This window comes from Eucalyptus grandis, chromosome 8, assembly GCF_016545825.1.
Source record: "Eucalyptus grandis isolate ANBG69807.140 chromosome 8, ASM1654582v1, whole genome shotgun sequence".
NCBI classification, from domain to species: domain Eukaryota; kingdom Viridiplantae; phylum Streptophyta; class Magnoliopsida; order Myrtales; family Myrtaceae; genus Eucalyptus; species Eucalyptus grandis.
In genome coordinates this window covers 21,383,351-21,410,615 of record NC_052619.1, presented here as the reverse complement: position 1 = coordinate 21,410,615, position 27,265 = coordinate 21,383,351, and the positions used below count along the sequence as shown (strand labels likewise).

General features: G+C 40.2%; 4 protein-coding genes across 9 annotated transcripts; 2 read left to right on the top strand and 2 right to left on the bottom strand.

Annotated features, from left to right (window-relative positions):
- Positions 1-591: 591 nt before the first annotated feature.
- Positions 592-1,915, bottom strand: LOC104456901 (hydrophobic protein LTI6A). Its single transcript, XM_039299040.1, has 3 exons — positions 1,721-1,915; positions 1,349-1,449; positions 592-919 (listed from the first exon to the last, which is right to left on the bottom strand). The coding sequence occupies exons 1-2, from the start codon at positions 1,805-1,807 to the stop codon at positions 1,363-1,365; spliced, it is 174 nt and encodes a 57-aa protein (XP_039154974.1). The 5' UTR covers positions 1,808-1,915; the 3' UTR covers positions 592-919; positions 1,349-1,362.
- Positions 1,916-5,071: 3,156 nt separating this feature from the next.
- On the top strand, positions 5,072-10,057 carry LOC104456902 (transcription factor PIF3). Of its 6 annotated transcripts, none has more exons than XM_039300554.1 (9): positions 5,072-5,443; positions 5,838-6,079; positions 6,205-7,399; positions 7,498-7,596; positions 7,704-7,769; positions 8,058-8,117; positions 8,206-8,691; positions 9,429-9,528; positions 9,609-10,057. In XM_039300554.1, exons 2-9 carry the CDS (start codon positions 5,988-5,990, stop codon positions 9,620-9,622), a joined length of 2,112 nt encoding a protein of 703 aa, XP_039156488.1. In that variant the 5' UTR covers positions 5,072-5,443; positions 5,838-5,987; the 3' UTR covers positions 9,623-10,057. The 6 variants fall into 6 exon arrangements, with proteins under 6 accessions (XP_039156488.1, XP_018717208.2, XP_010070103.2 ...); XM_018861663.2 differs by having other exon boundaries at positions 8,058-8,123; positions 8,203-8,691; XM_010071801.3 differs by having other exon boundaries at positions 5,524-6,079; positions 8,058-8,123; positions 8,203-8,691.
- A 2,711-nt stretch (positions 10,058-12,768) lies between these two features.
- On the top strand, positions 12,769-14,857 carry LOC104456904 (transcription factor MYB61). The gene is made up of 3 exons (XM_010071804.3): positions 12,769-13,144; positions 13,281-13,410; positions 13,542-14,857. The coding sequence occupies exons 1-3, from the start codon at positions 13,012-13,014 to the stop codon at positions 14,596-14,598; spliced, it is 1,320 nt and encodes a 439-aa protein (XP_010070106.1). The 5' UTR covers positions 12,769-13,011; the 3' UTR covers positions 14,599-14,857.
- A 3,870-nt stretch (positions 14,858-18,727) lies between these two features.
- Positions 18,728-22,873, bottom strand: LOC104456905 (pectin acetylesterase 12). Its single transcript, XM_010071806.3, is given in 14 exon segments — positions 18,728-19,058; positions 19,061-19,109; positions 19,263-19,408; positions 19,505-19,610; positions 19,734-19,811; positions 19,931-19,984; positions 20,081-20,141; positions 20,244-20,311; positions 20,313-20,369; positions 20,471-20,557; positions 21,024-21,097; positions 21,194-21,323; positions 21,593-21,675; positions 22,432-22,873. Coding segments are annotated over 14 exon segments (1,272 nt in total). The 5' UTR covers positions 22,652-22,873; the 3' UTR covers positions 18,728-18,999.
- Between the last annotated feature and the right edge of the window lie 4,392 nt (positions 22,874-27,265).

The window sequence follows — 27,265 nt, the reverse complement described above, 5'->3', positions numbered from 1 at the left end:
TCCTAGGGGCACGGATGTATGTGTCTTTAATAGTTGCTTGATTTGTGTGGGACATGGAGACTGTCATACTGATGAAATTTAATTAATTACTCAAAGGGTCCTAGATATCATCATTACAAAGAAAAAGATTAATTAATATACAAATGGACTTATCTTCTTAGATTATATTTGTTTAAGTGCAAAAATATCAACCTACTATCTTTGACAATCGCCGGATTAGTATTGAATAGATCAGATCAGATTGGATTAGAGGGTTACAGCCTGCACTCTCATGTCGATAGAGGAGAGACTATCCATCGCATAGCCCATGGTTTTTCCCATGGTTTTTCTTAGAAATCCTGATTAGATGAGCCTAACCACGGTCGCAATCATCTGTATTTTCCCCATTTTGACAATGGTCTCTTACTTTGTTATCCGATTGTTCAGAAAGGAACCATCTTTTCAACCCCACTTTGAAGAATATATGCCATGAGCAACATGAAGCTGCAGCTTTGCATACAAGAGAAATCCTTACCGAGAATCCAGTCCGAAAGCAGCTCATTAAGTTTTGAGATTATTCTCACCACCCACCACGTTGGGGCTAATTGAAAATTTTCGATAAGCAGTCCACCGAGATTTACGACACGAACTAGTTACAGATAACAATTCTTGCGTAACAATAGTTTTACAACAATCAACAACAGAACAATTCCAACTTACTTACATTACCCAACCATTCCAACCACTCTATTTGAACTGACAGATGGGAACCCAAATTGCAAATTTAAACCGGGTTAAAAGAAACGAAACACCGACACACCAATATAGAGTGGAATTATACACACACAATCAAGTCCAGGGTCACCATCAACTGGGGCATAAAAGGTCCCATCTTCTTGATAGAACAAGCACACTTCATTCCTTTTTCGAATCGAGCCACCTGTCCAAAGCCATGATCATCGAATAAATTAAAGTAAGTCCAAAGTATCATCGAGATTAAATCAGCACATTAGTAGACTAAAAGATTCGGTCGAATTAGTGATAAGGTGTGTTCATGTCTAGTCATGCTGGGCCCATCCACATAACCATCTTTTGCGTTGCCCCGAATCCGTCCCTTCTTTAGTTTTCTTAGCAACGGCCACTCAGTGACATTAGCCAACGTGATCATAGTCGAACCCTTTTCTCTTTCATGAAAAATGCAGTGATTTGCGTAAACAAATATTTATATATTGCCAGGAGTTATCTGGAAAGGAATGGTTTAACACAATTCAGAGTATTCGATGATTACTGGAGATAGAAAACCACAATTCGACTGCGAAGAAGCTTGTGAGAATTGAAACCCTTAGATTGAGATTGATGGGGTGCTTACACAAGGGTGTGCGTTCAATGCTTGGTGATGATCCAGATAGCATAAATGATCCCGGGAAGATAGCCTAATATAGTCAGCAGAAGGCAGATCCAGAACTCAATCTGTCGACAATCACATCCACTAACCAGTTAATATTTCACCACACCAAAAGAAAAAGGAGAAAGAAGACCAACACGGGCATGAAACATCCGATTTCCTAAACATGGAAACTCCCTCACGCCCATCAAGGTTTGCTCAAAAAAGACAAGGGAATACGTGCTCACTCTCTAGTCCGCTAATTCCGAAGAATTGACCAACCCAAGTTTGCATGGAAGCTAAAGCGAAAGAATCAAAAGAAGAAAGAGAAGGAGGTGTAGGGTGTTGTGTTTTGACCTTGCAGCCATACTTGAGGAAGACACCAAGAGGTGGCAGGAGGATGGCCACGAGGATGTCGATGCATGTGAAGGTGCTGTCCGACATCGTCGTTCTTCCTCTGTCCTTCGATTCAAGCTTTTAGTTAAGCTGAGCTTTCGTGTAGGAGGGTGGTGACGACAAGGTCTCTAGTGCGAACAAACTGAAACGGCGATGCTTCGGTCTTTATAGAGACCCAATCGGGACCAACCCCACCCCCCACGTGTGCCTCCCTCACTGGGGGCGATTCATGTGTTGTTGTTCTGCATTTTCTTTGTGCGGACTTCTAGACCGTGGAATCCATTTTACAGCTGCCTCGAATAAGCTTTTGGAACGTGGCACCACGCCCCCCAAATATTCCTTAGGGGGTTAATTCCATCGTGATTGGGAAATTCAACAGGGCTATGCAACCTCGCGTCCCGCTCACGGATGCGTGTCTGCTCTTTTCTTCGTACTAATCTCACGGATGCGTGTCTGCTCTTTTCTTCGTACTAATCAGGTCGACCCATTGAATGTCTTTCCTACCCAAATAAGGGTGAGTCCATTTCAGACACGACTCCTCGCTCACGTTGATTCATATCCACAACCACAGTTAATAACAAAATATATTCTTTTTTTTTGGTCGGCCAGTTAATAACAAGATGAAGATGATCTTTTTTTTTTTTGCTAGGAAGATAAAGAAGAGCTTAGTTTGCCATGATGTCCCTCTTATCCTTCCTCTCTCTCTCTCTCTCTCTCTCTCTCTCTCTCAGAGTAAATCCAACGTGGTAGACCTAGGAGGGGCCGAAATTTGGCCTCTCAGCGAGCTCAATGGACCAAAAGCCACCATTCCTAAGCATGGAAGTTGACCCATCATGGTCAGATCTGATAATTTAGGGATAGACAACAGCGTATGTGTTCCCCCCCTCCTATACTACTTAGATGTTTTGATTAACTGTTAAAGACTTGGCACCTAACACTGTGACCCATCAAGCTCATCAAACTTTCTCCTTATGCATGCACAAGAATATCACGTGGTTTATTCGAATAGCTGGCGCCGACTTCTTAGTGTATAATATTCGCTTATATAAGGAAACTACCACGTATCATCCATTATATCTGTCTCAGGTTTCAAATGATATTAAGAATATCACGTGCTATATCATTATAAACCTACCATATCTATGCATTATCAATCATATTATCTCCGGTTTAAGTTGTTAGAGAAGTGTCGCGTCACTATTTGACATGAGAATTCACACCGAAAATATCACAAAAATCATTAAGGGTTGAAAGGGCTTCTCGAGGAGATTGACATATAACTATTTATCTACTAATAATTGAGGAATAATAATGTTGATCTCAAGATCACCTCTATATATATCGAATATTCAGAGAGATGGCACGTGATGCTCATGCGACCGGTATGAAGATTGGCTATTCAACATTTGCTCAACTCCCAAGTTATGAAAGCTAGAGTTATATAAATTTATCAATATCTATGTCGATATCGATTTACACAGTAAAAGTTTAGTCAAATGCCTAATTATGGCTTAACCTATTTGTTTAGTATTTACTAATTACCGTAGATCGCGCCCGTTTGATTATTCTTTTTCCATTAAAAACTTCGGGAAGAGAAGTTATTTTCTTTAATCAACCCTCGATTCAATTATATTCTGTATTCTTGCTAAATTCGAGTTCTTGAAGACGCCACAAATTCCCCTCCCCCTCCACGTTCGATTATATAATGTCCCAATTTCCAATGCTTTGCTTCTCAGACAGCAGCTCAGTTAGCACGAATTCAAAAGCTTTTCTCTTTAACTAATATCGCCTAAGCAGCCAGCCCTCTCGCCCATCATTCTTCAGGATCTAAAGCACTGACCCGCGTGCACTGACTGGCTTGCAAGAAGCAGAGCACATGCCGCCGGTTCCCCGTTCCGACGGGCGGCGACTCTGCACGAAGATTGCTCCGAACAGGAACTTTGCGACCACGCATTTCCCCTGAAGTTAAAAAAGAGAGAGAGAGAACAGAAGAGAATGAAAGGGAACCAGAACAGGAGGATATGCAGGGGACTCGACCTCTCGTGTCATCGCCAGCGCTCTCCGTATGGCCTCGTGCGGTGGATGTCCGGTAGCGCTGGTCTCTAGGTGGCCGCCTCCCCGTCCACGTGCCACTTCAGTTTGGCGTCTCCATTTCTGATTCCTTAAAAGATTTAGAATCTTGTCGTTTGGACAGAGGAAAACGTCAGAGAGAATTCTCCTCTTTCCCAAGAGGATGGACAGCAACTTTCGCACCGCCTTGCGGATGCTAATCAGTTAATCCGGCTTTATCACAATCCAAGGGAACTGAACGAGACACAAACGTAGGGAGCGAAACTCCGCTAGTCGACTTACTGATCAAGGAAACGGTTTCTCTAAGCCACTCGGCCAATTTCATCGTCAATTCGTGTCTTATCTGATTCATGGAGTCGATGGCGTATGTCACGAGTCGCGAATGAACCCACTTGTTTTGGAACTAATCCCATGGAGTAGGCTGCGAGGAAGATTTTATCAAGAAAGAGACCGGACTATCGACCGAAGTTGATATGTCTATCCAGCACCGGTAGTATAACAGGGTCGGTCACTCTGTGTGTACAGAGGGCGGTGATGCCACCTGCCAATTTAAGAGAGGACCCCTTCCCTTCTGAGTTCTGGTTTTTGTTTGATCCCAAAGAGATTGGATCAACTGTGCCAAACAAAAAAACCAAGAACAAAGAATCAAAAAGAAGCGGCTCCTACCATTACGGAGATGTTACCATCATCACCGCCCACCACCCCCTAATTAGACTTCAAGAAACAGGTCTCTCCAATGGGAAGATCGGAAATTGTTTAAACCCTTAAATCCCCATCGTGATGCATTAAGCTGAAGCACTAGTCCTGCCTCTTTCAATCCCAACATCCCCTTATAATTTCTCTCAAGCTTTCAACATCATTATTAGTCTTCTTTATTATTGCAAACTACATGTTATTTTATGATCTGTCATGGGAGATGGGAGGAGATGTTCAGTGACGTAAATCCCCAGAAGCAGAGGATAACATAAACTATCTGGAGAAGCATATGTTGTGTTTCTGCTGCACTGTACAGGCCAAAATGGCTTCCCCTCCACTCTCAAATATATAAAGATCAAATGGTCATATTCAGCAGCAGGAACAATAATAGTAATCGCATTCTTGTGTTTCTTCATGGCCCCACTTCGTTTTCTCAAATGAAATCAAGAATCTGTGATGGAACTGGAAGTTACCTGCTTTGAGGCATTCGACTGTACTTGCTTTTTTCTTCGTTTAGTAATTCACCGTTTTGACTGCCATTAGTGGGAAGTCAGAGAGGCCCCCAAAAGCAGGGAGCAACGAGGGCGGTTAAAGCTTTGGGATTTGGAGCTCCATTTTGCATTTTAAAGACTTCTCGTACTCTTCTCTGACTCGCCCTCTGCCTCACGTGTTCCCCACCATCCAACCTTTCACTTTCTTCAACACAGTCCAGCTGGGTTTTTTCGCCCTTCTTGCTCTGCGTGAATTTTTCCAGAGCGTCTCTCTTTCTCCGAGCTAAAAGATTGCCCTTTCGAGGATTTTCCAAACCGTGATATCCGAGCAAGAGCAATCATTCGCGCTTTCAATGCATTTGGATTAGTGTTGCTCGAGTCATTCGAGGTGTCATGATTCAATGACCAAGAGTTATGTGCTTGTTGGGTAAGAAATTTTTGGGCCTTTTCTTTACAAGATGAGCCATCTGTCAAATGAAAGATCTGAATGTTTTCCTTTTTATGAAGTTTCTGATGAAGGGTTCTTGGGAAACAAGATAAAGTTTGGTATTGGATGATTGGAAGGTGTCAAGGGAGAATTTTTATGTAAGAACGAATAGAAGGGTTTCTGAATCTCATCAAGAACTGAGGACTTTAGCACTTTACTCTTTTCAAACATGGGTTAATAGTATTTTATGTTGCTCGCTGATAGTGACCATCATATTAAAAAAAAGAGGATTCTTTTCTTAATCTTGACAGTGAAAAGGAGTGATCTTTTTCTCTTCTCTACCTCCCCTATAAATTTGGACTGATTTTGTCTTTCCGTGGGGTTTTTGGCAAAGAATGTGACGCCTTAAAACTCTAGGGTGAAGGTTTATCGACAACTTAGGTTCTTTGAATTCTATTGGAGAGTGGTGAAGCTGCATACGGAAGCTAAGTGCTCGAGGTTGGGACATTTCTTGGAAGCTAAAAGGTGTGTCCTGCTCTTAACCATGCCGCTGTTTGAGCTCTTCAAGATGGCCAAAGCTAAGCTTGACTCAAGCCTAGAGAAACCCACATCTTCTTCAACTGATCTTTCTTCTGTGTAAGTTGAATTTTTTTTTTTTTTTTTTTTTAATTCTTCCCAAATCTTTCACATTTTGAGCTCTTTTATGAGTTTCTTCTTTTCTCTAATGTTTTGTCGGTTATGGCCTTCAATTTTGTGCGCAGACCTGCAAATGAGCTTGTTGAGTTAACATGGGAACATGGCCAGGTTGTGCTACAAGGTCAATCTAGTCGAGCTAAAAGGGGCCCCTTCAGTAATAATACACCTTCTAATGGATCAAAACCTAGAGAAGGAGCTTCAGATGATGATACCAGACCGAGGCCCGGGAAGTTTAGGAATCTCGAATGTGTATTAAGTGAATTTCCGGTGACTGAACAGTCTAGTGAAATTGGTTTGGGACAGGAGGATGACATGGTGCCTTGGTTGAGTTTCCCTGTTACTGGATCTTTACAGAATGATTACTGTTCTGATTTATTGACTGAGTTGACTGCAGTCGCAGCAAATGGGACTTCCCCTGGAAATGATGACAAAAGTTCTAGTCAGATATATAGGGAGTCCCATGGCATTGATAATGGCGTTCGTAGTCTGGGACAAACGGATGCATCAAAGTTTTCTTCTTCTGCGGCTGGCGAAACTACAATCAATAGAACTGGCTCTAATCAACTATATTCCTTGCCGAACCAGCAGTTCTTATCGCCATTACCATGTTTTAGATCAAGAGCCTTGGATGATGTGAGCACAAGTACAAGCAGTAGTGTGTCCCTAGCTGTTTGCGGGGATAAAGCTGGGTTGCCAACCTCTGTGGTAGCATGTTCTACTGTAAAGGTGCAGAGGCAGCAGGATTTAGGGCATTCAGATAAGAGTTCCTGTTTTACGAATTTCTCCTGTTTTTCACGACCTCCTTCTATTTCTAGAGTTAATAATGCTGAGAGCAGTGGTCAAACGGCTGGTTTTGGTTTGTCGGGTGTGGATAGATTAGTCAGTAAGGAAAAGGCTTCATTTAACGATAATAGCACCCTTAGTGGATCAAATTTTGCTGTCTCAAGTGATGGTGTGCAGAAACAGAGAAAGATTGATTCCTCAAAACCATTTGATGGAAAGCAATATGAGCATAAGTTTTCTGGTGGGCAATCAGAGGCTATCTGCCAGGAGAACACTTGTAAGAATGCTAAGCATTCTTGTCAAAATTATCAAGCAAGTGTTTGTAAAGGATCAACTGAGCGTGAAAAGACCACAGAGCATGTGGGTGGTTCTTCTTCAGTTTGCTCAGGCAACAGCGTGGAAAGAGTTTTAGATGACCCCAAAAGCAATTTGAAGAGGAAATCTCTTGAGACTGATGAGTCTGACGGTCCCAGTGAGGTATATTAGGATTTTTTTCCAGTCACTCTTCTTTTCCAGGACTTGTTTTGATGGCATACGCTTTTGGTTCATATCATGAAAACGGATGTTAAATGCAGGATGTTGAAGAAGATCCGACGCATGAAAAGAAGCAAAACTCTGCTCAAGGTACTTCAAAAAGGAGCCGAGCAGCAGAAGTGCATAATTTATCTGAAAGGGTGAGTAAAATGATTGAGAATCTATTCGAAAAGACTGCGTTGACAATTATAGGGTTATGTATAGGGTGTGCAAGTCTCAATGTCTTTTTTGTATTTCCTTGAAACAGAGGCGAAGGGACAGGATAAATGAGAAAATGCGCGCACTACAGGAGCTAATCCCAAATTGCAACAAGGTAATCTTTTCTACTTAAGACCTCTTCCTAAATCTACTTGCTACTTTATCAATTTTTTTCTAGATCTGGATCTAGGCTGTGAGACCGCATCAATTTGCTCAAGTATCTGCGTCGTCTGTGTTCATGGGATGTGAAAAATTGACTGGCAGTTCAAATGTCTATTGGATACCATTAGCATAAACTCACCATTGTCATGAGACACAAGAAGTCGATGAGCCAATTAATGATTGATACTCTTGGTCCTTGTCTGATTGGCTTCACTGATTTTGGCCTTTTGCCATTGTAAAGGTGGACAAAGCTTCGATGCTTGATGAGGCGATCGAGTATCTCAAGACGCTTCAGCTTCAAGTGCAGGCAGATAATCTCTGCAAAATTGTCAGTTCGATTCTTTTGGTTTCTTTGACAAGTTCTGAGGCACATTAAACTTTTCCAGCAGATGATCTCGATGGGAGCTGGTCTGTACATACCACCTATGATGGTACCCACTGGAATGCATCCAGCACAGATGCCGCATTTCCCACCCTTTGGCATTGGAATGGGTTCAGCAATTGGATTTGGGATGGGTATGGTTGACATGAGCGGCCGTTCTTCTGGTCGACCAGTGGTTCCAGTTCCTCCAATGCAAGGTCCACATTTTCCTAGCCCACTGATCTCAGCAGGGATGGCAGGAGTAAACCTCCAGATGTTTAATTTTCCTGGTCAAGGAACTCCTCTACCGAGGCCATGCGCACCACTAGTTCCTTTTCCTGGGGGTCCAGTGATGAAACCAGCAGTGGGACTCGGTGTCTATGGAATGCCAACTTCTACGGAAAATTCAGATTCAGCTGTTGCCTCGAGATCAAAGGAAGCAATGCAGAGCATTGACCAGGAACCTCTGCAAAATACTGCTTCCATTTGCTTGAAGAATCAGTCATCCAATCAGGTTTGTCAGCGACTTTGAAGTCCCATAATTTCAGAGAGAATAAACATTAACATTGAATATTTAGGTTTACACGCATGAGCAAGTGGGGTTGGGATATCAGCGTCGATCCCCTTCTCCAATCTTGAAGATAGTGAAAAGTAAATCAATGTTACACTTGAATAATTTGTTAAATCAATGTTACACTTGAATAATTTGTTTAGAAATTTCTTGATGTTGTAAGTCTTTCGATTGAATATAATGGGCAAATAGAATGCTAACACATTTCTCCATAAATGTACTGTTGAATGACATTAGATGCTGCATAAAATTTTATTCGCTCTTAGTCAAATAATTCTCCATGATCTTCTGATGCATCATTTGCTTTTAGTTTGTTTAAAAGGCTACACAATTCCCAAACAAATTTTGTTTACTTGGTTTGACAGCATTCAAAGTAATTTTGAGTTGGGCAGGTGGTGGAGTCTGTTAAAAATGCTAGTTTGCTCTCTTGTCTGGGGAGTTTTGTATATTGGGACAGTTTCTACAGGAGTGGTACTGTCAGAGTGAGGGATGCGCTTGATAGAAGAAATTTTGGTCATGAACTTTCCACAAGGATTTGATGGTAGAAAGTAAACACTGTTGATATTTTGTGTGGAAGGGAGCATTAAATCTATTCTCTCCAGCAAATGCATTGGCCATATATTTTGCAATTGTATGGTACTAAATTAGTCCAGTCCTAAGAAATATGTGGTTGTTTCCAGCAGTCTGCTGTGGGACAAAGTAGTTGTCAAACCTCGGATCTTAATGGAAGCATGGCTATCGAGTCCACTGGAAATGATGGATCCAGCAAACAAATTGCGGGTAGGTGTCTGTGAGCAACATCTTTCTTGGGTATAGAGATAAGATAAGTTTTGATGCTCATTTGGTTTTTCTTTTTGCAGATCCTGATTTGTGATTAGCATAAATTTGGCTAGAGTGGAATCTGACAGGCCACAGATGCTGCTGCTTCCCTGCCTTCTCTGCGAATATAGTTTGAGGCACCGAGTTCTTTGAATGGAGGAGGTTGAAGGTTATAAGAAGATTTTGAACAAGATTACCTTTTCCACAGTTTTGGCATCCTTGGAATGGTCTCTTCCACGGTATGTACTATGTATACTCAATAAACCTCGGTACTTGAAAGAAATAGTAACAGAGGTGAATCGGTGATCCCGTGTATAGTTTGTTTTTGGTGAATAGGCCCTGGAATGTGTTCGTGTTTCTTTTCTAGATTTTATCATCCAGAAAAGCATCACCATAAGGGTGTTCCATTTCAGAAATCTTGTTGAGCATTTGATAACTGAATTCTGCATGCCTAAGCTCTGGTCTAATTATACTCCAATGCAAAGTTCTACATGAGGATTGAAAAAAGGGGCTTTCTGAGGATTATCTAATAGGTTTAGAAATGTTATAGACATGGGAATAATCCCCAACCAGACTGAGTAGCCTAAGTGTACGCTGGTGATGGGAAAGTTTATCATGATTTCTCAGTGCAAAGAACAGTGGGAATGTAATCATTCAGATCTGGGGGACAAGGAGGCATTTCAACCAAGCCAAAGCTTCTGAATGATTGGTGGGCTTGAAGTTTATAGAGCTTTTTATCATTGATGTGATTAAAGGATAAAGGACCTCTTATCTTGTCTCCTCCCTAATAAAGTATGATTTTGGTGAAGACTTAAGGGCTTTTTTTTTCCCTGTTACACATCTCTCTTTCTCACGGTTGTTATGTTGAGTTGGGCAATTACGATATGGATCATATATGATATTCCGAGATTAAGAACAACTGTCTATATCCGTCAGTAGCTGCCGAGATCTTCGAATTTCTTGCTGATAGCGACACATGTGTTTCCAATCAGAATCTGCCTTTCTGTTGAGAGGACACACAATTATCAAGCCTATGCTAAAAAATAAGTAGAACTCATGAAGTTTGCATGTGCTTATGTTTCCAACCACTGCTAATGAAGCCACAACCAAAAGAGATAGACTCATAGTCATCTTGAATAGACATGATTTAAAGCTACACCAACCCTTTTGGGAGGTGAAAAATAAGAACAGAAGTCAAATTGCAGAAACGATCTGTTGTTTATTTGGAATGAAGCAACACAAAAAATAATTTCTAGCAAGATCATTAGCAAGAGATCATGTTCAAGGCTAGGCTGATTAGCTGGATCTGTAAAAGGCCTTGCACAGAGTCTCATCAGGTAAATGAAGAGAGAGATGACCATGCTTCATCTGAGGAAGTCATCTTACGCGTTCAAAGGAACACTAACAAAATGTGAGAATATAGAACATGTTATGAAATTCTAAACAAGTCAGTGAAAACAGATGTCATATTCCCCATTTGGTCAATGTAAAGGTGAAAGTAAAAGCATGTTTAGAATACTAACAAAACCATTAGATTAAGATCGATCCTAAAGGACAAAGGGAATAAACATGTAGCAACAGTTGACTTGGTAGGGACAGCTCATATGGTTCTTTTAAATTCGAGCTCATAATCTTTCAAATGATAAGATGACAAGAATCTTGTCCTGACGTTTCATTTACAAAATTTCAGAAAGCCAGTAAGGATGTCTGAATTAGGACATCACTAAGGTCGACGAAGCTTCATAATGGTTGAACAAGATTACAAAAAGCAGACAGCTTAAATGGCCATCTCATTATTGATTGCCTCGCGATATTGTAATGGAGTTGATGTTCTCTCCCTTGCACATAATATATTGATTTTCTTCTTTCTTCTGACCTGGCAGCAAGTTCAATTTCACCAAGAAAATTGAGGAGTTTGGACTTTTCCTAAGGCATATATGTTGTCAGCCTCTACCATTTAAAGTATAACTATAGTTTGGCAAACAAACTGCCCAGAAAAATAATCTGAATGACACCATTGAAAGAAGACTGACCGAATCAGTTTCGGACAGCAAAGGAAACAACCCTTGTGCTATGGATAATTTCTCTTGCTACAGCGACGACGTGGGGGATTTTGTACGACATTTGACATGCCTTTTCTTCATCTTGACATTTTTCTGCACGAACCAAGAATAACAATGACGGTTTAATCAGAACATTTCCTTTCAATAAATTTTCTCCGTGCGGGAGATTCTTCAGTCCAGAAGCAACTCTCCGAAATTAAGAGAGCATATCAGAGATGGTGAGGAAAAATAACTACCATCACCCAATTTATTGCTGATATTGTCTTGTTGGGTATGTCTTGTAGTTCTTGAGTTCGGCCAATTTTTTTTTATTCATTCTACTTGTGGCCTTCTGCAACTTGTAAGTGCAGGGCATGTTTGGTGGTTTTCTTGCTCCTCGTCAGAAAGTTAAAAAGGCAAAAGAAGAAATGATTATTCTATGCGCTGTTTGGTCTCTTGCAAAGAACAGAAAAGTCAACCGACAGACAAGGACTTGTTTTTTTCTTTTTCTTTATATTTTTGGGTGATCTTCTAAAATATTTTGATGGAACGGGAACAATTTTTTTGATTATAAATATAAATAGGCTCGTCTTACTATTTATAAAGAGACAAGTGTCAGTCTCAATATGCACAAGCTTAAATGTTCACTACTTCTTAGACTATAATTAAGTGAGTTTATAATATAAATCTAAATAATATTTTCATAACTTTTCATACGATAATCGACTTGTTTGATTCTCGTACAAGTAGTCATCAATGACACTTGCAGTGAAAGGGCCCATTCTTTTGAGGTCGGATTATGACGTGGATCAATTATAAGCATGTAATTTTGGTTTTCGCAAACTCGTCATCATTTACCTAGAAAAAAAAATCAAAGAAAGGAAAATTAAACCAAAAACACAGTATGAAAAGTTAAATTATTTGTTAAACTTTGACTTAAATAATACCATGCCCATATCTTGTTCTCAAGGGGTTATTTTGTTTTTTTTTTTAAATTACAACAAGCATAACCTCTCATAATTTAGGAAAAAAAGTTGATTAAGTTAATCTTAGGATAGAGATATTTTGAATTAGTTCATCCTTATAGTCTCCACTCTCCCATCACATCTTATATAGGCTCCTCCCCCTCCTATCCTATTCATTTGATTCCTTCCCCAACCTCCCACTGCTTCACCCTCACCTCTCTCTCTCTCTCTCTCTCTCTCTCACTTTGTCTCTGTGCGAGGCTCCTCTCTCTCTCTCTCACTTTGTCTCTGTGAGAGGCTCCATTACAATTTGCAGGTAGTTGGCCTTGGATTGAGTTCAGGAAAACCTTGTCACTATCAAGAAAACGTTATCTGACAGCATTTGCACGTGGAGGTGGGGCTAAGTTCAGGACTGGGAGCAGTGGGGACTTTATCACATGGGAAGACACTCTTGCTGTTACAAGCAGAAGCTTAGGAAAGGCCTGTGGTCACCTGAGGAAGATGAGAAGCTCCTCAACTACATCACCACGTATGGCCATGGTTGTTGGAGCGCAGTCCCCAAACTAGCAGGTGAGGCATCACTTAGCAGTCAGCTTCACGGTCAAAAAGCTTCCTTCTTTAAATTATGTGTCTAAGCCCAACCCTATGTAAATTAGAGGGCAACCAAAACTAAAACTTTTTGGGTTATGTCTGCATGTGATGATAGGTTTGCAAAGATGTGGGAAGAGCTGCAGGCTGAGATGGATCAATTACTTAAGGCCTGACTTGAAGAGAGGTGCATTTTCTCACCAAGAAGAGAACCTCATCATTGAGCTTCACGCTGTTCTTGGTAACAGGTACCTATTATCATTCCATGGCTAATTTCCGTTTCTCTTTTTTGGGGGGGCTTTCTGAGAATTCCAATTTGGGGACAAACTAAATCCAACTCATGCATGTACAATTCATTGTGTGTTGCAATGTTATCTAGATGGTCTCAGATTGCGGCTCGATTACCAGGAAGGACTGACAATGAGATAAAGAATTTTTGGAACTCTTCCCTCAAGAAGAAGCTGAGACAAGGAGGGATTGACCCCACCACTCACAAGCCCCTCTCCGAGGTTGCTGATGAGAACGATCATAAAGACAAAGACAAGCCCATCATTCCCAGTATCACCCAACACAACAACAATGATCATCATCACCAGAAATCGTCTAGCACCGCTGCATCATGCAAGAAAGCAACCCTCTTTGAACCAGCATTGAACACTGATAATCTCAAAGTTCATCATCAGCAGCATTCCCTTGAAGTTCCTGCTAGCTCAGAGATGAGGCCTTATTCTGAGATGTTCATGAAAGATTTCACTTTCCAGCAGCTGAGCATGAACTATGGGACAAGCCTTGGGCTTCCGGCTAGTCTGCATCTAAGCAGCAACACTCTTTGCTTCGATCCACGGTCATCATCTGAGAATATAATGTCTCAGTTCAGTTCGGACATGAGCACACCGAACATCATCTCACCTACCATGTCGAGCTCAAGCACCGCTGTCCCAGTAACTTCAGCTCGTGTAAAGCCTTCCATTAGCCTTCCCGCAGAAGCTGCTTTCATGGTCAACAACGGAGTCCCAAGTTGGGAAGCATCACCCGGTAACAATAATTGTAGCAGTGGAAGTACTAATGGCAATGGATTGGTAAGCAATAATAGCAGCATCAACAACACCGCGTTCTTTGAGAGCAACAATTGTTTCTCGTGGGGGCTTGGTGAAGGTACTAATGCCAGCAAGTTTGAAAAGCATGTCCCCTTTCACCACCCCATAGGAAGCAATACAACGGAAGAAAACAGCAGCAAATGGTCTGAATATCTCCAGCTGCCAATCTTGTTCGGAAGCTTGACACAGAATAACGATGAAGCCTCTCATCATCATCAACCGGTCTCACACTTCCATTTGATGGATGGGCTGAACAACATTCCTAGTTGGCAACAGAAGCATCACCAACAAGCCAATCCAGACACTTTTGCTGCTCCTGTTCTTGGTCAAACTCTTTAGCTTCTTCCTGATAAACACAAAAACCCCCCATGAAATTATGAAATATGGTTAGAGAGGTGTGTGAATGCATAGTTCTTCTTTTGTTTCTGTAAATGAGCCTCAGACACAAATTTTTCTTTTTTCCCTTGCATTCCTTTTCCCCCTTTTGTTACAGAAGATAGGAGATTAAACTGAGCCGTACCCTATTTGCTGATATGTATCCATTCTGCATGAAATTATATTCAGATAATAAGGCTTCTGTTCTTGGTGTTTCTTTGCACGTCTGTTACAGTGTCTTATATTTTTCTGGTCTTCCCCCCAATTGTAATCTTCTTGCTTGGGTGTCAAATAGTGAATTTCTAATTCTTTATTGTAGCGTTGGTGAGGATAATTAAGAGAGAGAGGGAGAGAGAGAAGACCTTGCCCCTTGGCTTTGCTGTTCCACATCATTTAATTAGTCCATGGTGACAGCAACCCAATTCGTACAACATCCCTTTCATCTTTTGGCTTCCTGGGACGCCTCTGCCACTCTCTTATTATCCATCTCTTTCTCTAGTTTATCCCTTTCACATGGAAAAATCCCATCTCAATTCGATTACTTTTCTCTTTTTTCTTTTCTTGTCCTTTGGAAAAGAAAAGAAGGATAGAAAAAAGGAAGTGCAATATGTGCAACCAAGCAATTGAAATGTCTCATAAAGATTAAAAAAAAGCTTAAAAAAATGATCGGATAGGTGTCGCGTCGTTGTCTTCCCAAAGATGGTGATGGTTTTCACTTTTTTCCACTCCTTTAAGTCACTTCGCCTCCCCTTCAGGGCCTAACGGTCGAGTGCTTGGGGTGCGATCCAATTGAGTCGAGCCAACTTGTGCCAACTTTGAGCTCGACTCAACTTGTAAATTCAAGACTTGAAATTCAACTCAAAGTTAATTGGTTACTTTTTTCCCTTCTCTAACTTGATTCACACAAAACTTGACATATTCAAACTCAATTCCTCTCGATTTGATTTTAAATACATAAAAGTCAACATGCCTAAACTTTTTCTCACCCAATCGAGCTCAACTCGGCTTAAGTTACCGACACTCAACCTTTTCTCTTTGTGTTTGACGATACATTAAAGAGTGAAGGTGAAATGATATAGTAGAAAACAATACCCTTAATGTTATTTTAACATTATCTGTCACCAAAATATAAAAAAAGAAAAGCTATATGACACAATGAAATACTTGATTAGATTTGTAAGCGATTGAGTTAAGCATACTTAAGCTCGAACTTGCCTCAACAAGCTACTCGAGGTACTTGAACTCGACTCTAGCTTGAAAAGAATCGAGCTGCTCTCGAGTTAGGCAACGAGTCGAGCATGAGTAGCTCATGAGTGCCTTGACTCGTTGGCAACCTTTTTTAACGCCATTGATTTTGTATGTCTTTTCTTATCTTTAGCTTCACATTTTTGTAAATTTATTTCGTATTAACAGTGATGCCATTGCTTCTTTGTATGATGAAAACAGAGGGGGGTAGTTGATGAAAAATAACAACTTATATCTGATATAATTATTTCTTGTTTATTTGTTTCTATAAGCTATACGAGCGATGATTTTGGAAGGAATATGTGCAAATATATTTGGAGAACAGTGAAAGGGTATGCATGTTGACCCGCCAGTCCTTACCACGTTTCTCAGTTGGACAGATGGGAAAGGAGAGAAAAAACAGACGTTGACCCGCCAGCTTCACGGGGCATCCACTGATGTAGAGAGATAGGGAAAACTCTCCCAAGGCAAAAGAGCAAAAGAAAAAGGAGAGAAAAAGAAATAAATCTGCTTTTGGGATGAAATTATTTGACTTGTTTTCAGGGAAATTACGATAAATAGAGTTCCTTCAATATTGGCCTAAAATTAAGGGGGCGAAGTAGAGTTCCTCCTATATTTATGCTAGAAAAATAGCACATGCGCCACTTTGGCGAAAAGAAATAGCGAAAAAAGGTAAAGTAATAAAGAGAAACGATATGTAAAGAAAAGAAAATACGAAAGATCTATTATTTAATTAATAATTATTTAAAATTCAAACATGATTTATTGAGTACCGTCAATCATCTTGATCATCATAAACTACAATTTTGTCCTATAGTTGCGTGCAGTTATAAAATGTCATTCTTTTCGACTTATTCCGGCCCCGGATTAGAATAATTTTGTTGGGTTTGGTCGTTATCTGGTTTTCTCTTTTCCAGCTTGATTATTTTTTTGCAATTTGGACCAAGCAATGGTGGGTCACCATTCATTCTCTATCAGGCATGCCCCAGCGAAACCTTCGTATCTCTGCATGTGCGCACATACAATAAAAAGGAAGAACATGAAGGAATTTCTGGCGTCGGTCCGTCACGATACAACATCGACAGCATCAGCAAATAAATAAATGGCTGATGATGTTGTGCAGGAAAACACGTACACATTTCGAGGTCTCGAGAGCATGTGAACCAAATTATTGAGTGAGGGCGGCTGCGGCCCTACAGGCTACAAATAATACACCAAGAAACAAAAAAAGGAGGAAGGAAAGAAAAAGAAAAGCAGGAAATGAATGCATGTAGAAACGCTATGAATGGATTGATTGAATAATTATAAGCTCGAATTAAATGCTTTGTGTCCTTAGAAATTGATCGAGCCGAGAGGTCCGTTGCCCTGTATTATTAAAGAGAGATAAATAGAATAAGGTTCCGCGAAACTTCATTAACTTGTCATGCATCATGCTGTTCCCTTTTCATGTACTCTGAAAGAAATTATAAGAAAATAGCTCATATGTAAAGATCATGTCATTGAAGAGTTAAACAATGAAAATAGATGAGGAATGCTTGATTAGGTTAGTTGGGTCATGTTGGAACAAAGTTCGAGTCTTCCGGTCTATTAAAATGCATTAATTACGTACTTCCGCTAGACACCGATCGTAAAGATGAATGGCTCATGCGTGTTTGCTAGTCTTGTAGGACTAGGAGCTTCATCAGGTTTGACCGTGGAAAATTTGACTTGCTAAACAAAGAATGATATTGGTAGACCAATTAGAAGTAGTAAACAAACGTAATTAATGAAGAAGCATAGGATGCCCCGAAAATCGTTGTCAAAGAAGACTTTAAACAAACGTTACATTTTTTTTCATAGTAATGTATCGCTCTCGGACAGGATTTTTACTTATCTTTGTAAGCTAGCGTCAATTATGAGGAATCTTCTAATAAGTCTCCAATAATTCAAGACAAATGTCAACTCTGCCACAATCATTGCAGCTGCAGCTTTTGTTCCGCAGAACTGCAGCTGCAACTCTGACCTTTTTCTTTTCTTTTTAAAAGATCTGCTCAAATTGGGAAGGTGTACAGCCAGACAACAGCATGGTTCCTTTAGAAATTTCACCACGTTATTGTTCATCAACTTGTAACAAATTTCTAAGATTGACAGACCGTTTTATCATAGGCCTTAACTTTATTTTCCATTGCCTCTGTGAATTTGGATTCTAACCCCTTTTCACACATAGCAGTTATAGCGGTTAGGGGACCTTCAAAATTAACTTTTGCATGCTAGATTAGTCTATTTTCAAAAAATCTAATTAAAACATCGGTCAATTACTGCCGCTACAAGAGATTTGAGAGAAATCACTTCCTTGATCCCGACAAGTTATGTCGATCCACCAACATCAGATTTGAGCCATTATTATTTGGTGATGGGCAAAACATGTGTTTAGTTGCTTGCTGACTTGACTAAACATCTAAATTATTTAGATTTTTGAACTTTAAAGATTGAGTGAATTTGAATAAGCCCATTGTAGCTTGTTGGCAATATTTTTATCATATGCCAATATGCCACTCCATTCCACATGTATGTAGCCCAAGAAAGATAATTTTTCTCGTTTTTTTTTTTTAAACGGAATTCAGAGTACTATTTTATGATGTATTGCTCAGATTATGGAAGAGCTTGATTTAAGCACTAGCATGCTTTCAAGCTCTTTTACTTTCTCTGATCATCAGAAGATAATTGCAGGCAAGTCAAAAGCCTGTTGGTGCAAAAGCCTTTTGGTGGAGATTGCTTGGTTAACGTGACAACACAAAAAAGATGTGAATCTTTTTTGCTTCACAAAATGGGCCATGATCTGAGCAAAGGTCTTTATAGAACAGTAAACTCACACAAGAACAGGTGGTTTGCCTGTCCCAATCTTTCTTCTCATAAAGGATGCGAACAAAGCATAAGCATTTGCCGATGTCGACATCCAAAGCAGATGTGCCGCACCAAGCAGCTAATGCGCAGAATGATGCTATTACGACAAGAAGAGCCTGATGATGAGTATCTTATTCTTCTTGTATGTATTTCATAAATAAATTGTAGATCTATCCAGAACCAATACATGAATTGCTTCATGGGGTTTACTGAATGAATGGCAGCAAAAATGATAACCTACTCGTGAAAAACCAGATTGTGGCAGGTTTTGTCACAAGGGTAGGGGCAATCGATGCCTTGACGGCTGCTCGATCGAAATACCAATCACCAACAGCTAGAGCTACTGCCTGCAGATCAAACAATCTCTTCAGATGCTAATCGGCAAGACTGAAATCTTGCAATTTTTTTGCACGACTAACGTAATACAAGAATCTAACGCTCTGAGTTCCATAATAAGCTGCCCAATAGGTGGATTAGCTAGAACTTAAGCTGCGGCGCACCTTGTTTCCTATTGTAGGTGAATTATCGGCGAACCATGTGTCCTGCCTCTCGGACTGGCAGTGAGCGAAACATGAATTTAGGAAAAGGCCGTTTTGTCTGGAGCTAGAAAATCCTCTTATTGCATTCAGCATCTGATTCCTAAAGCCTGCGCACCAATCAAAGAAAAAGTTCTGTAACAAATTATCAAGTTGATCGATTAGAAATAGAACTTTACAGAAGATAGTTGGACAATGGAAGTCACCTTGCAGGAACTGAATCTGCGACGCGGAGCACCTTGCATGGTTTAATGTGCATTGACGCCAATGTCCATGAGGATCAGCTGATGAGGGAGCTAAACTTGCCTGCAGCTGATCCATGATACAAAGAGTCACATAGTTATTCAGTCCATTAATGCCTTTTTGAGGAAACTCACGGGCAGATTAGAATTGCACATTCTACAGGTTGAATTGTATGCCGCAACAAGCTATTACCTGCCAAGCATCATAGGCGGCATTGAGGAGAAACAGTGGTGTTTTGATGCTGGCGATCAGGTTTTGCGGGAAGAAGCACTGAAAAGGATTCACACAAGAATAACAAAGTTGGTGCGTTCGAGATCAATTATGCTGAGCTTTCAATGTGAGTCTTATGTAGGCAAAGCAGCAAAAGAGAATAACGGAAGAAGTCATACTGATGTTGGATCGAGATGGTTAGTGCACATGCGCGGAAGATTTGGTTTCACTCCCTAATTTCCACAGTAACAAAATCAGATAATGTGGATGAAAAGGAGTAATAAGGCAAGTAGAGGCACACGTATCATCAGGAAAACATGGAAGCATACCTGCAAATTAACCACACCACTATAAACGTTTCTGAGTGTGCGGCCACCAGAAACGTCTGCCCTGCAGTTCCAGAGGTGTAGCACAGAGGTGAGTTTCAAAGATTCTATTCAAGCAATTTATCATAAGTGGAGTAGAACGGCTAGGAGCATTGAAGTTGCTTACGCATCAAGGAACAGTCCAGCATCACTCAGGCACTTCACTTTTGTTGTTCTAGGAAATAATCCCCCGAAACTCATCACAGTGCAATATAGATGCCAGGCCTCCGGCAGAGCACCCGGAAAGAAGGGCCTGAAGATGGTAGATCATCACAACAGAATCGAGCCATGTTTCTCGTAAAGCGGATGAAGACATAAAAAGAGGGACAAGGTAAATATGTCAAATGCCCAAACCTGCTTGGCATAGCGCATGCCCTTCGACATCAGATCTTCCATAGCAGCTAACCATATACGTTGTCCTCTAAACTGCAGCTGGGCAGCCTAAACAGAATCATCAAAAGACTGGTGATCATAATGACCTAATAAATCTAGCTGAGGAAAAAGTTATCACCCTAAGAACTGACTTTGCAAATACCAAATGCGTTCCATAGACATTTGGCAAGAGAAAAACGGTGATCTATGTTAGAGTTGCCTCTCCTATGGACTCTTCCAGCCTTTACAGATCAAATTAGCATGTCAACTTTCAGGCAACAAGTGTTGGACAAATTTTACATAGAGGAGTGGATGAACACATGTGCATTAGAGATCTGATGACAAAGAATGCAGATGCCCACCACATTGAGAGAAACTGTATACTTAGAACCATTATTTAACCCCAATTATGAAGGCCATGGATCCTATCATGGAACCAAATTATCTCGATATGTTAGTCTTTTATCGGTAGCTTTACGCTCAAACAACATGGGAAGTGCATTTTTCTTTTAAGAATGTCCAGAGCACCACTAACCTTATCCTCACTGTCCCCAGCAAATGAGGCGCCATCACAATAACGGACCTTCACTCTGTTCCAGTTGAAAAAATCTGTGACCAGTATTACAGAATGTTGAGAGACTGCTTAGGAAGATCAATAATGGGTAAAAAAGCTAGCAATGCACAGAAGAAAAGTTCGAACAGTGCCAGGATTCTCCTCAGCTTTATTGCTGAGTATTCCTGTAAAAGGAAGCTGCTTTTCCATGTACTTGGATGATCCCCGTCTGGTTGTCTTTCGGTAAACGCAAGATCGAACATTATTACACCATCCTCCACCCTGCCACAATATGCATGACATTGTCAAGTTGCTGCAACTTCGAGTCTGTGAAAAACTGGAGATGACAACAATAAAGTTTTAAGATTTTCACTATTCTGATTTCACTAAAACTTTATCAGCTGTGACCCAAATTCAAACGTCTGTGGTTTTTTTTAAATAAAAAATGATAATGCAGAGACAACCATATTCAACTTTAGCAAAAGTGAGCAAACCCAGGAACATTTTTTTAAAGCCATTAAGAGTATAAAAAATAAAGATAGGTGGCAGACCTCCAATTGGATGAGCCAACTGTTGGCTCCTGAGCCGTATCCTCGGTGCAAATGATACCCCGGTAAAGTTCCATCCAGACAGACTAGAAGATACAAAGGACAGAGGTTAGGCCAAAGATGGAATGAGTCTCATCACTTCAGAGTCTAGACCAAGAGCTTTTTAGATTAAATAGTGTCCCCACACACGAAGTGCATCACCAAATTTGCGAGAAGTAGTGAGTTCAATAACATTTGGCCAGTGAATGAACAAGCCCAACAATCTTTGGAGGTGAACACAACCAAGTTGGTGTAGGCTCGAGCCAAGTACTAGTAGGGGTTGCCAAAGAAAAGGCAAAAACACATCATAAATGCTGAGGGAGAAATAAAAGTAGAAATAGAAAAACAGAACCAAAGTAAAGAAACGGTTGAGAAGTACTATGACGAAGGAGACTAGACCTAAGCAACCATTGAAGTAGTATGTTAGGTTTGGCTGCTTTTTTTAGTCATATCTAGTAAAATGCAACGGAGAACTACAACCCATAAAGAGAGTGAACTAAAAGGAAATCAAGATTCCTAGGCGTAAAAACCACCCACATGGCCACAATAACTCAGTTGGCAGTTAACCATTGACTGAAATCTACAGAATCTGATACACAATTTTATTTAGTTTTACCATAACATGAGAAATAGAACCGAAAAGGAATGCAAATTTATCAAATGCAAGGACAGGAAAAGAACTACCAGCCACAGTTCAATCCAGCATGAGCACAAAAAACGAACTGAAAGTGAAGGTAACAGAAGACAGAAGGAAAAATCAGGTGCAGAAATGACTGAAAGAAGAACAGGCTAACAACAATTACCTGCTCCTTTAGCTCCGGCACTCGTAATGAGAGTGAGTCCAACCATGACTGGATTACTCACATGAGAAACTCCATAGTATTCCAAATATGGAAACTCTGTTCCATTGACATGAAGAAGCTCGGACCCATCAACGACGTCCCAAGAAACCACTCCTATGACCACCCAGATCCAGAAAAGCTTCACTCTCATGCTGTCTCGGCTTCTGTTCCTAGAACCCATCTCTAAAGAAGGATAGACAAGATCAGCAAAAAGCTCGAAACTTTGCTGGTGTAAGTGCAGAAAACTTAGTGCATTTTAGCAATCTCCCAAAAGGGAATCAATGTTGTTTACGGGAAGAAAAAAACTTATTGGGTCTTAAAGTAGCTGCTAAGTATGTCTGTGTGAGAGAGAGAGAGATTGAGGGAATTTTGTGGGAAGAAGAGAACAACGTAGTATTGCCGGGCTTTTTAATATTAAGAAAGAAAACCATAAAATTATGTCTGGTTGTACTTTTGGAATCTTGTGTTGGATTCAGCAGAGTTAAAGTTTAAAAAAAAAAGGCTAATCTGACAGCCACGGTTGTTTTTGGCACTTGACGGATGCTTTGTGACCTTAGGATGCGGATCTGCTCAGGCCAAGAGGAGTTCAACATTTCTGTTTCACTTTTGGTAATGAATCCATCTAACCTTGCTGTGATACATCAAAATTTAATAGGGCTGAACCCACATTATGATCTTCTCTCCTTTTCTTAGGCTTTTGAAGATCATGATCCTTTTTGAGAACCCTATATCATTAATTGTGAAAAAATAATTCTATGTAATGCTGAGGAAACTTTACGTATCGAAACCCGTACTTTTACTAATAAAAACAATCAAAAGTTCTTTTTCATGCAATACGACCAAATATATCTATAGACACAGACATTTAATGTACTTCTCTTCGATAGATATACAAAACTATTGGTATCATATGCAACGCATGATTGGATTCTTGCATCGTGTTCTTTCCCAATCTATTTTTGAGGCAAGGGATAGAAAAGTTGGGTGTTGCAGTACATGACAAGCCCGGGAAAGTGGCTGCTAATTTCGTGCCATTTTATTCAAAGTGGCTAAGCTGGCTCTGCCGACAAAAGCAAGAGAAGGTGAGAGAAGCTTCAGTTTCAGACCTTTTGATTTAGTAGTGGGCAAAGATTGAAGAAAGGCAAGTCCACAAAGACAGAGAGCTTTCGCTTTCGCCATCACTGAGGGCCGAAGGATACCAACTTTTGAGCTGGTCCTTGTGTATAGATCTCAATCCCCAGTTGCTAATTGACGGTGCACATGAATTGTGTTGCACCAATTTGAATTCTTTATTCAATTCCAAACTTCAACCCCACAATCTCTTCCTTTGCGTCCACACAATTTAGTTCACCCTCACTGCTTTGTGGTAAGATGCCCGAGAGTCAACGTGTCGATACACCTGAACACGCCATCCATTATCTCTTAGGCCATGAATTAGCATGATCAGAAGGCCCCCATGCCCTAATAGACTGTCAAGCATGACCATTGATGTTTGCGGCCAATCGCGGTGGTCAAATTGTAGGATCCACGACGGGGCCATCGTTGACATGTTGTAATCCCTACTGTAGATTACTTTTTTCTCGTGTCCTCATACCCCCATCAATTCCATTTTTCCCTTTAAGAATATCATTTAAAATGGAATACATGACAGATACCTAATTTCCTTTTTGTGAGCTTTGCTATGATCACAAAGCATAGCTTTCAAGAAGTGCTACCCCAGCTATATAACGGGCCTTCATATTGAAGAACCCTACAACATCTAGAGAAGTTCATAAACCCAATTGGCATGCCATATACATTATAAGAGAAAAAAAAAAAGGTTAAAAAGGCATTAACTGTGTCAGCAAATATATAAATCGAACTTTGACCTCAGTAAAACTATAGTAGTTCAATATTCAGCGCATGGAATCGTTCATATCAATCTGTCAATCAAAATCACATCATATCTCTCGTAAGAAAGAGGGCACATTCTATATAGATCATCACTATGGAAGAGGAAGGGTGGGGACTTTGCCAAGATCAAAAGAACATTTCTTTGGACGTTTGATCATCATTAACGTCGAACATTGTAAACATAACGCCAGAGTAGATATCATTAGACATAAATCCATCCGGCCTTGGAGTGAAACTCAGGAGCTAAAATACATGTAAATATAAGGTAATTGATTTGGTGGGAGAGAGAATGGCGCGCGCGGGAAAATGCGAAAGTCCACGTGTTCACATGCTTATGCAGTAAAGATGCAGTGCTGTGAATCATATCAAGGGATGACATGAAGTTAGGCATGCACGTGAGCGCTTGGTCCCCATAATCACATGCGAAACTCTCTCTCTCTCTCTTTCTCTCTCTATCTCACTATTGGGTTTATAGCTGGATCGCAACGCAGTGACACTGAATGACGCTGGAACTTACGTCCTTGTCAGTCGGACAGGCCTCCCGTGGTCGACAATCATCCCTCGCGCGACGTGGGGTTGCGTCGTTGTCGGCGTCGTTTGCTCTCCGTTTCCATGTCTATTTCCCTCCAATCGCGTGCGGGACAACTCGGTGGACGTCCACCCGTTCATCACGTCACGTCAGGCCGGTCCTCGTGCCTGTCGGTTAACTGCTTGATCGGCCCAACAAGGCTGGTGGATTGCTTCGAGCGCGTTTGGCAACACTTTTGCCAAAAGCCATTCGGGGCCTTGAAGGCCTTGTGCAAATGTAAATGGATTTTATCACCGTCGCATCAGAGACCGCTCGTCGTGTTGGGTAACTCATGATCAGCCCAAGAAGGCAGATGGGCTGCTCCGGGTGACACTTTTGCCAAAACCCTTTGGGGTTTTAAAATTTATTATAATGAGAACTTTGGGCAGATGCAACGTTTGGGTCAATGAAAGGTTTGAGGTACTTTGAAAAGTAATATTTTCGGAATGCTTGACCATAATTTTAATGAAAAAATTGTCATTTTGCCATATTAACCTCATTTATAACCATAATTCCATTGTTTGCCCCCTTTTAAATAAAACCATATCTATGATCCTTTTTTGGCTATCAACAACCTTCTCTCGCCTTTTCGCTCTCAACAAACTTCTCATTTAAGAGATCTTTGCCTTTTCTTCTTCTTTTTTTCGCACAAGACGCCGCTCGCCCTTTTTCCCTCACACTAACTATCGTTCCAAGTAAAAAAAAAAAAAAAAAACCCTCCTTCAATGAGTTTTTCCTCTTATTGTCAATGTTGGCTCCTCTGTTCATGTTAATTGGGATTCTAAGTTTGTCGATTGTTGCTGTTTGCATATCAATATTTTTTTTTTTTTTGCTGAACTTTAATTATTGTTGTTAAAATGTTGATCCAATTTCTAGAGTTTTCTAGTATAAGCACTTGTTAAATAAGTCTAAAGAAATCTTACCAAATATCTAATGTTTGGGTGGCAAGGAAGAGCTAGAGTCTACTAAATTTATGTAGAAAAATCCACAACAATTATCTTTGCAAATGGCAAAGATAGTTGAATAAACATACCATACACAGAGCTTTATGGTAGAGCTACAAAGGATAAGAAAGATTGAAAAAAAATCTAAGTTGGCAATGTGAGTCGGTGATGTAAGTCTATAAATAGGCTTGGGGTCATCCAAAATAGATACTTTAAAGAAACCAGCAAGACTCTCATTCCTTTGTTATTACCTAAGATAGTAAAAGTCTTTCCTTCTCTTGTCCTCTTGTGCTCCCTTGTCTAATAGGCCTCTCATATATACATCCTTGTTGTTCCCTAGCCATATTTCTCTCTCTCTCTCTCTCTCTCTCGCTCTCTCTCTCCCCCCCCCCACACACACAAAGTAAACACAAGCTTCCACAAATACCAACAATGGTATCAAAGTCATGTCTTCAGTTGGTATTAGACGTTTGTCCAAACCACCCATTCCTAAAACTACCCATCCCAATTTCCAACAACTAAACTATGGTCAATTCTACCTCATCCTCATTTCCTATTCCTATCTTTGATGGGAATAACTATGATTATTGGAGTATTAAAATGACGACCTTCTTAATGGCCCAAGACTTATGGGATATCATGGAAAAAGGTTACGAAGCTGCGCAAAAAGGTACAAGTGTTTTGAATGATCAACTACAAATCAACAACAAAAGGATGCAAGGGCACTTTTAGCAAGCACTCTCGGAAATGGTATTTCAAAGAATAATTGGAGCAAAGACTACAAAGAAGGCTTGGAAAATATTACAAGAAGAATTCCAAGGATAAAAAAAAAGGTACGTATTTTTCGGCTTCAAACTCCGAGATGAGATTTTGAGAATTCTAAAATGAAAAATTATGAGACCATCCCATAATATCGTGGAAAATTAAAAGTATTAGTTAATCAAATATGAGCCTATGGAGATGTAATCACTCACCAAAGGGTTATTGAAAAAATGTTGATGTCACTAACAAAAAAAAATAAAGAAAATACAATCAAATAGTCACAACTATAGAAGGAACTAAGAACTTGACAAACCTATCAATAAGTCAATTAATTGGCTCTCTAGAAGCACATAAGAAAAGACTAATGGCACAAGATTGAGATTCAGTTGAAAGTGCCTTTCAGTCTAAAATAAACATGTGGTCTCATCAATTTAAAAATGGTGGAAGGAGTTTTTGAACAAATAAAAGAGGAGGAGAAACTACACAAAAGGAAAAGTATCCATCGTGTGGTATTTGCAAGAAAACAAATCATTAGTGCCTCTTTTGTAAAAGATACAACCACGTAGAAAAAGATTGTCGCTTGAAAACAAATAATCAAGAAAACTATGTTGAAGAAAAAGAAAAGTGA

Coding starts and splice junctions, on each gene's coding strand:
- LOC104456904 (XM_010071804.3), top strand. CDS start 13,012: ATGGGAAGACACTCTTGCTGTTACAAGCAGAAGCTTAGGAAAGGCCTG. Junction 13,145..13,280: donor CGCAGTCCCCAAACTAGCAG/GTGAGGCATCAC, acceptor ATGTGATGATAG/GTTTGCAAAGATGTGGGAAG. Junction 13,411..13,541: donor CACGCTGTTCTTGGTAACAG/GTACCTATTATC, acceptor AATGTTATCTAG/ATGGTCTCAGATTGCGGCTC.
- LOC104456902 (XM_018861663.2), top strand. CDS start 5,988: ATGCCGCTGTTTGAGCTCTTCAAGATGGCCAAAGCTAAGCTTGACTCA. Junction 7,400..7,497: donor AGTCTGACGGTCCCAGTGAG/GTATATTAGGAT, acceptor TGTTAAATGCAG/GATGTTGAAGAAGATCCGAC. Junction 8,124..8,202: donor CGCTTCAGCTTCAAGTGCAG/GCAGATAATCTC, acceptor AAACTTTTCCAG/CAGATGATCTCGATGGGAGC.
- LOC104456901 (XM_039299040.1), bottom strand. CDS start 1,807: ATGTCGGACAGCACCTTCACATGCATCGACATCCTCGTGGCCATCCTC. Junction 1,450..1,720: donor TCCTCAAGTATGGCTGCAAG/GTCAAAACACAA, acceptor GATTGTCGACAG/ATTGAGTTCTGGATCTGCCT.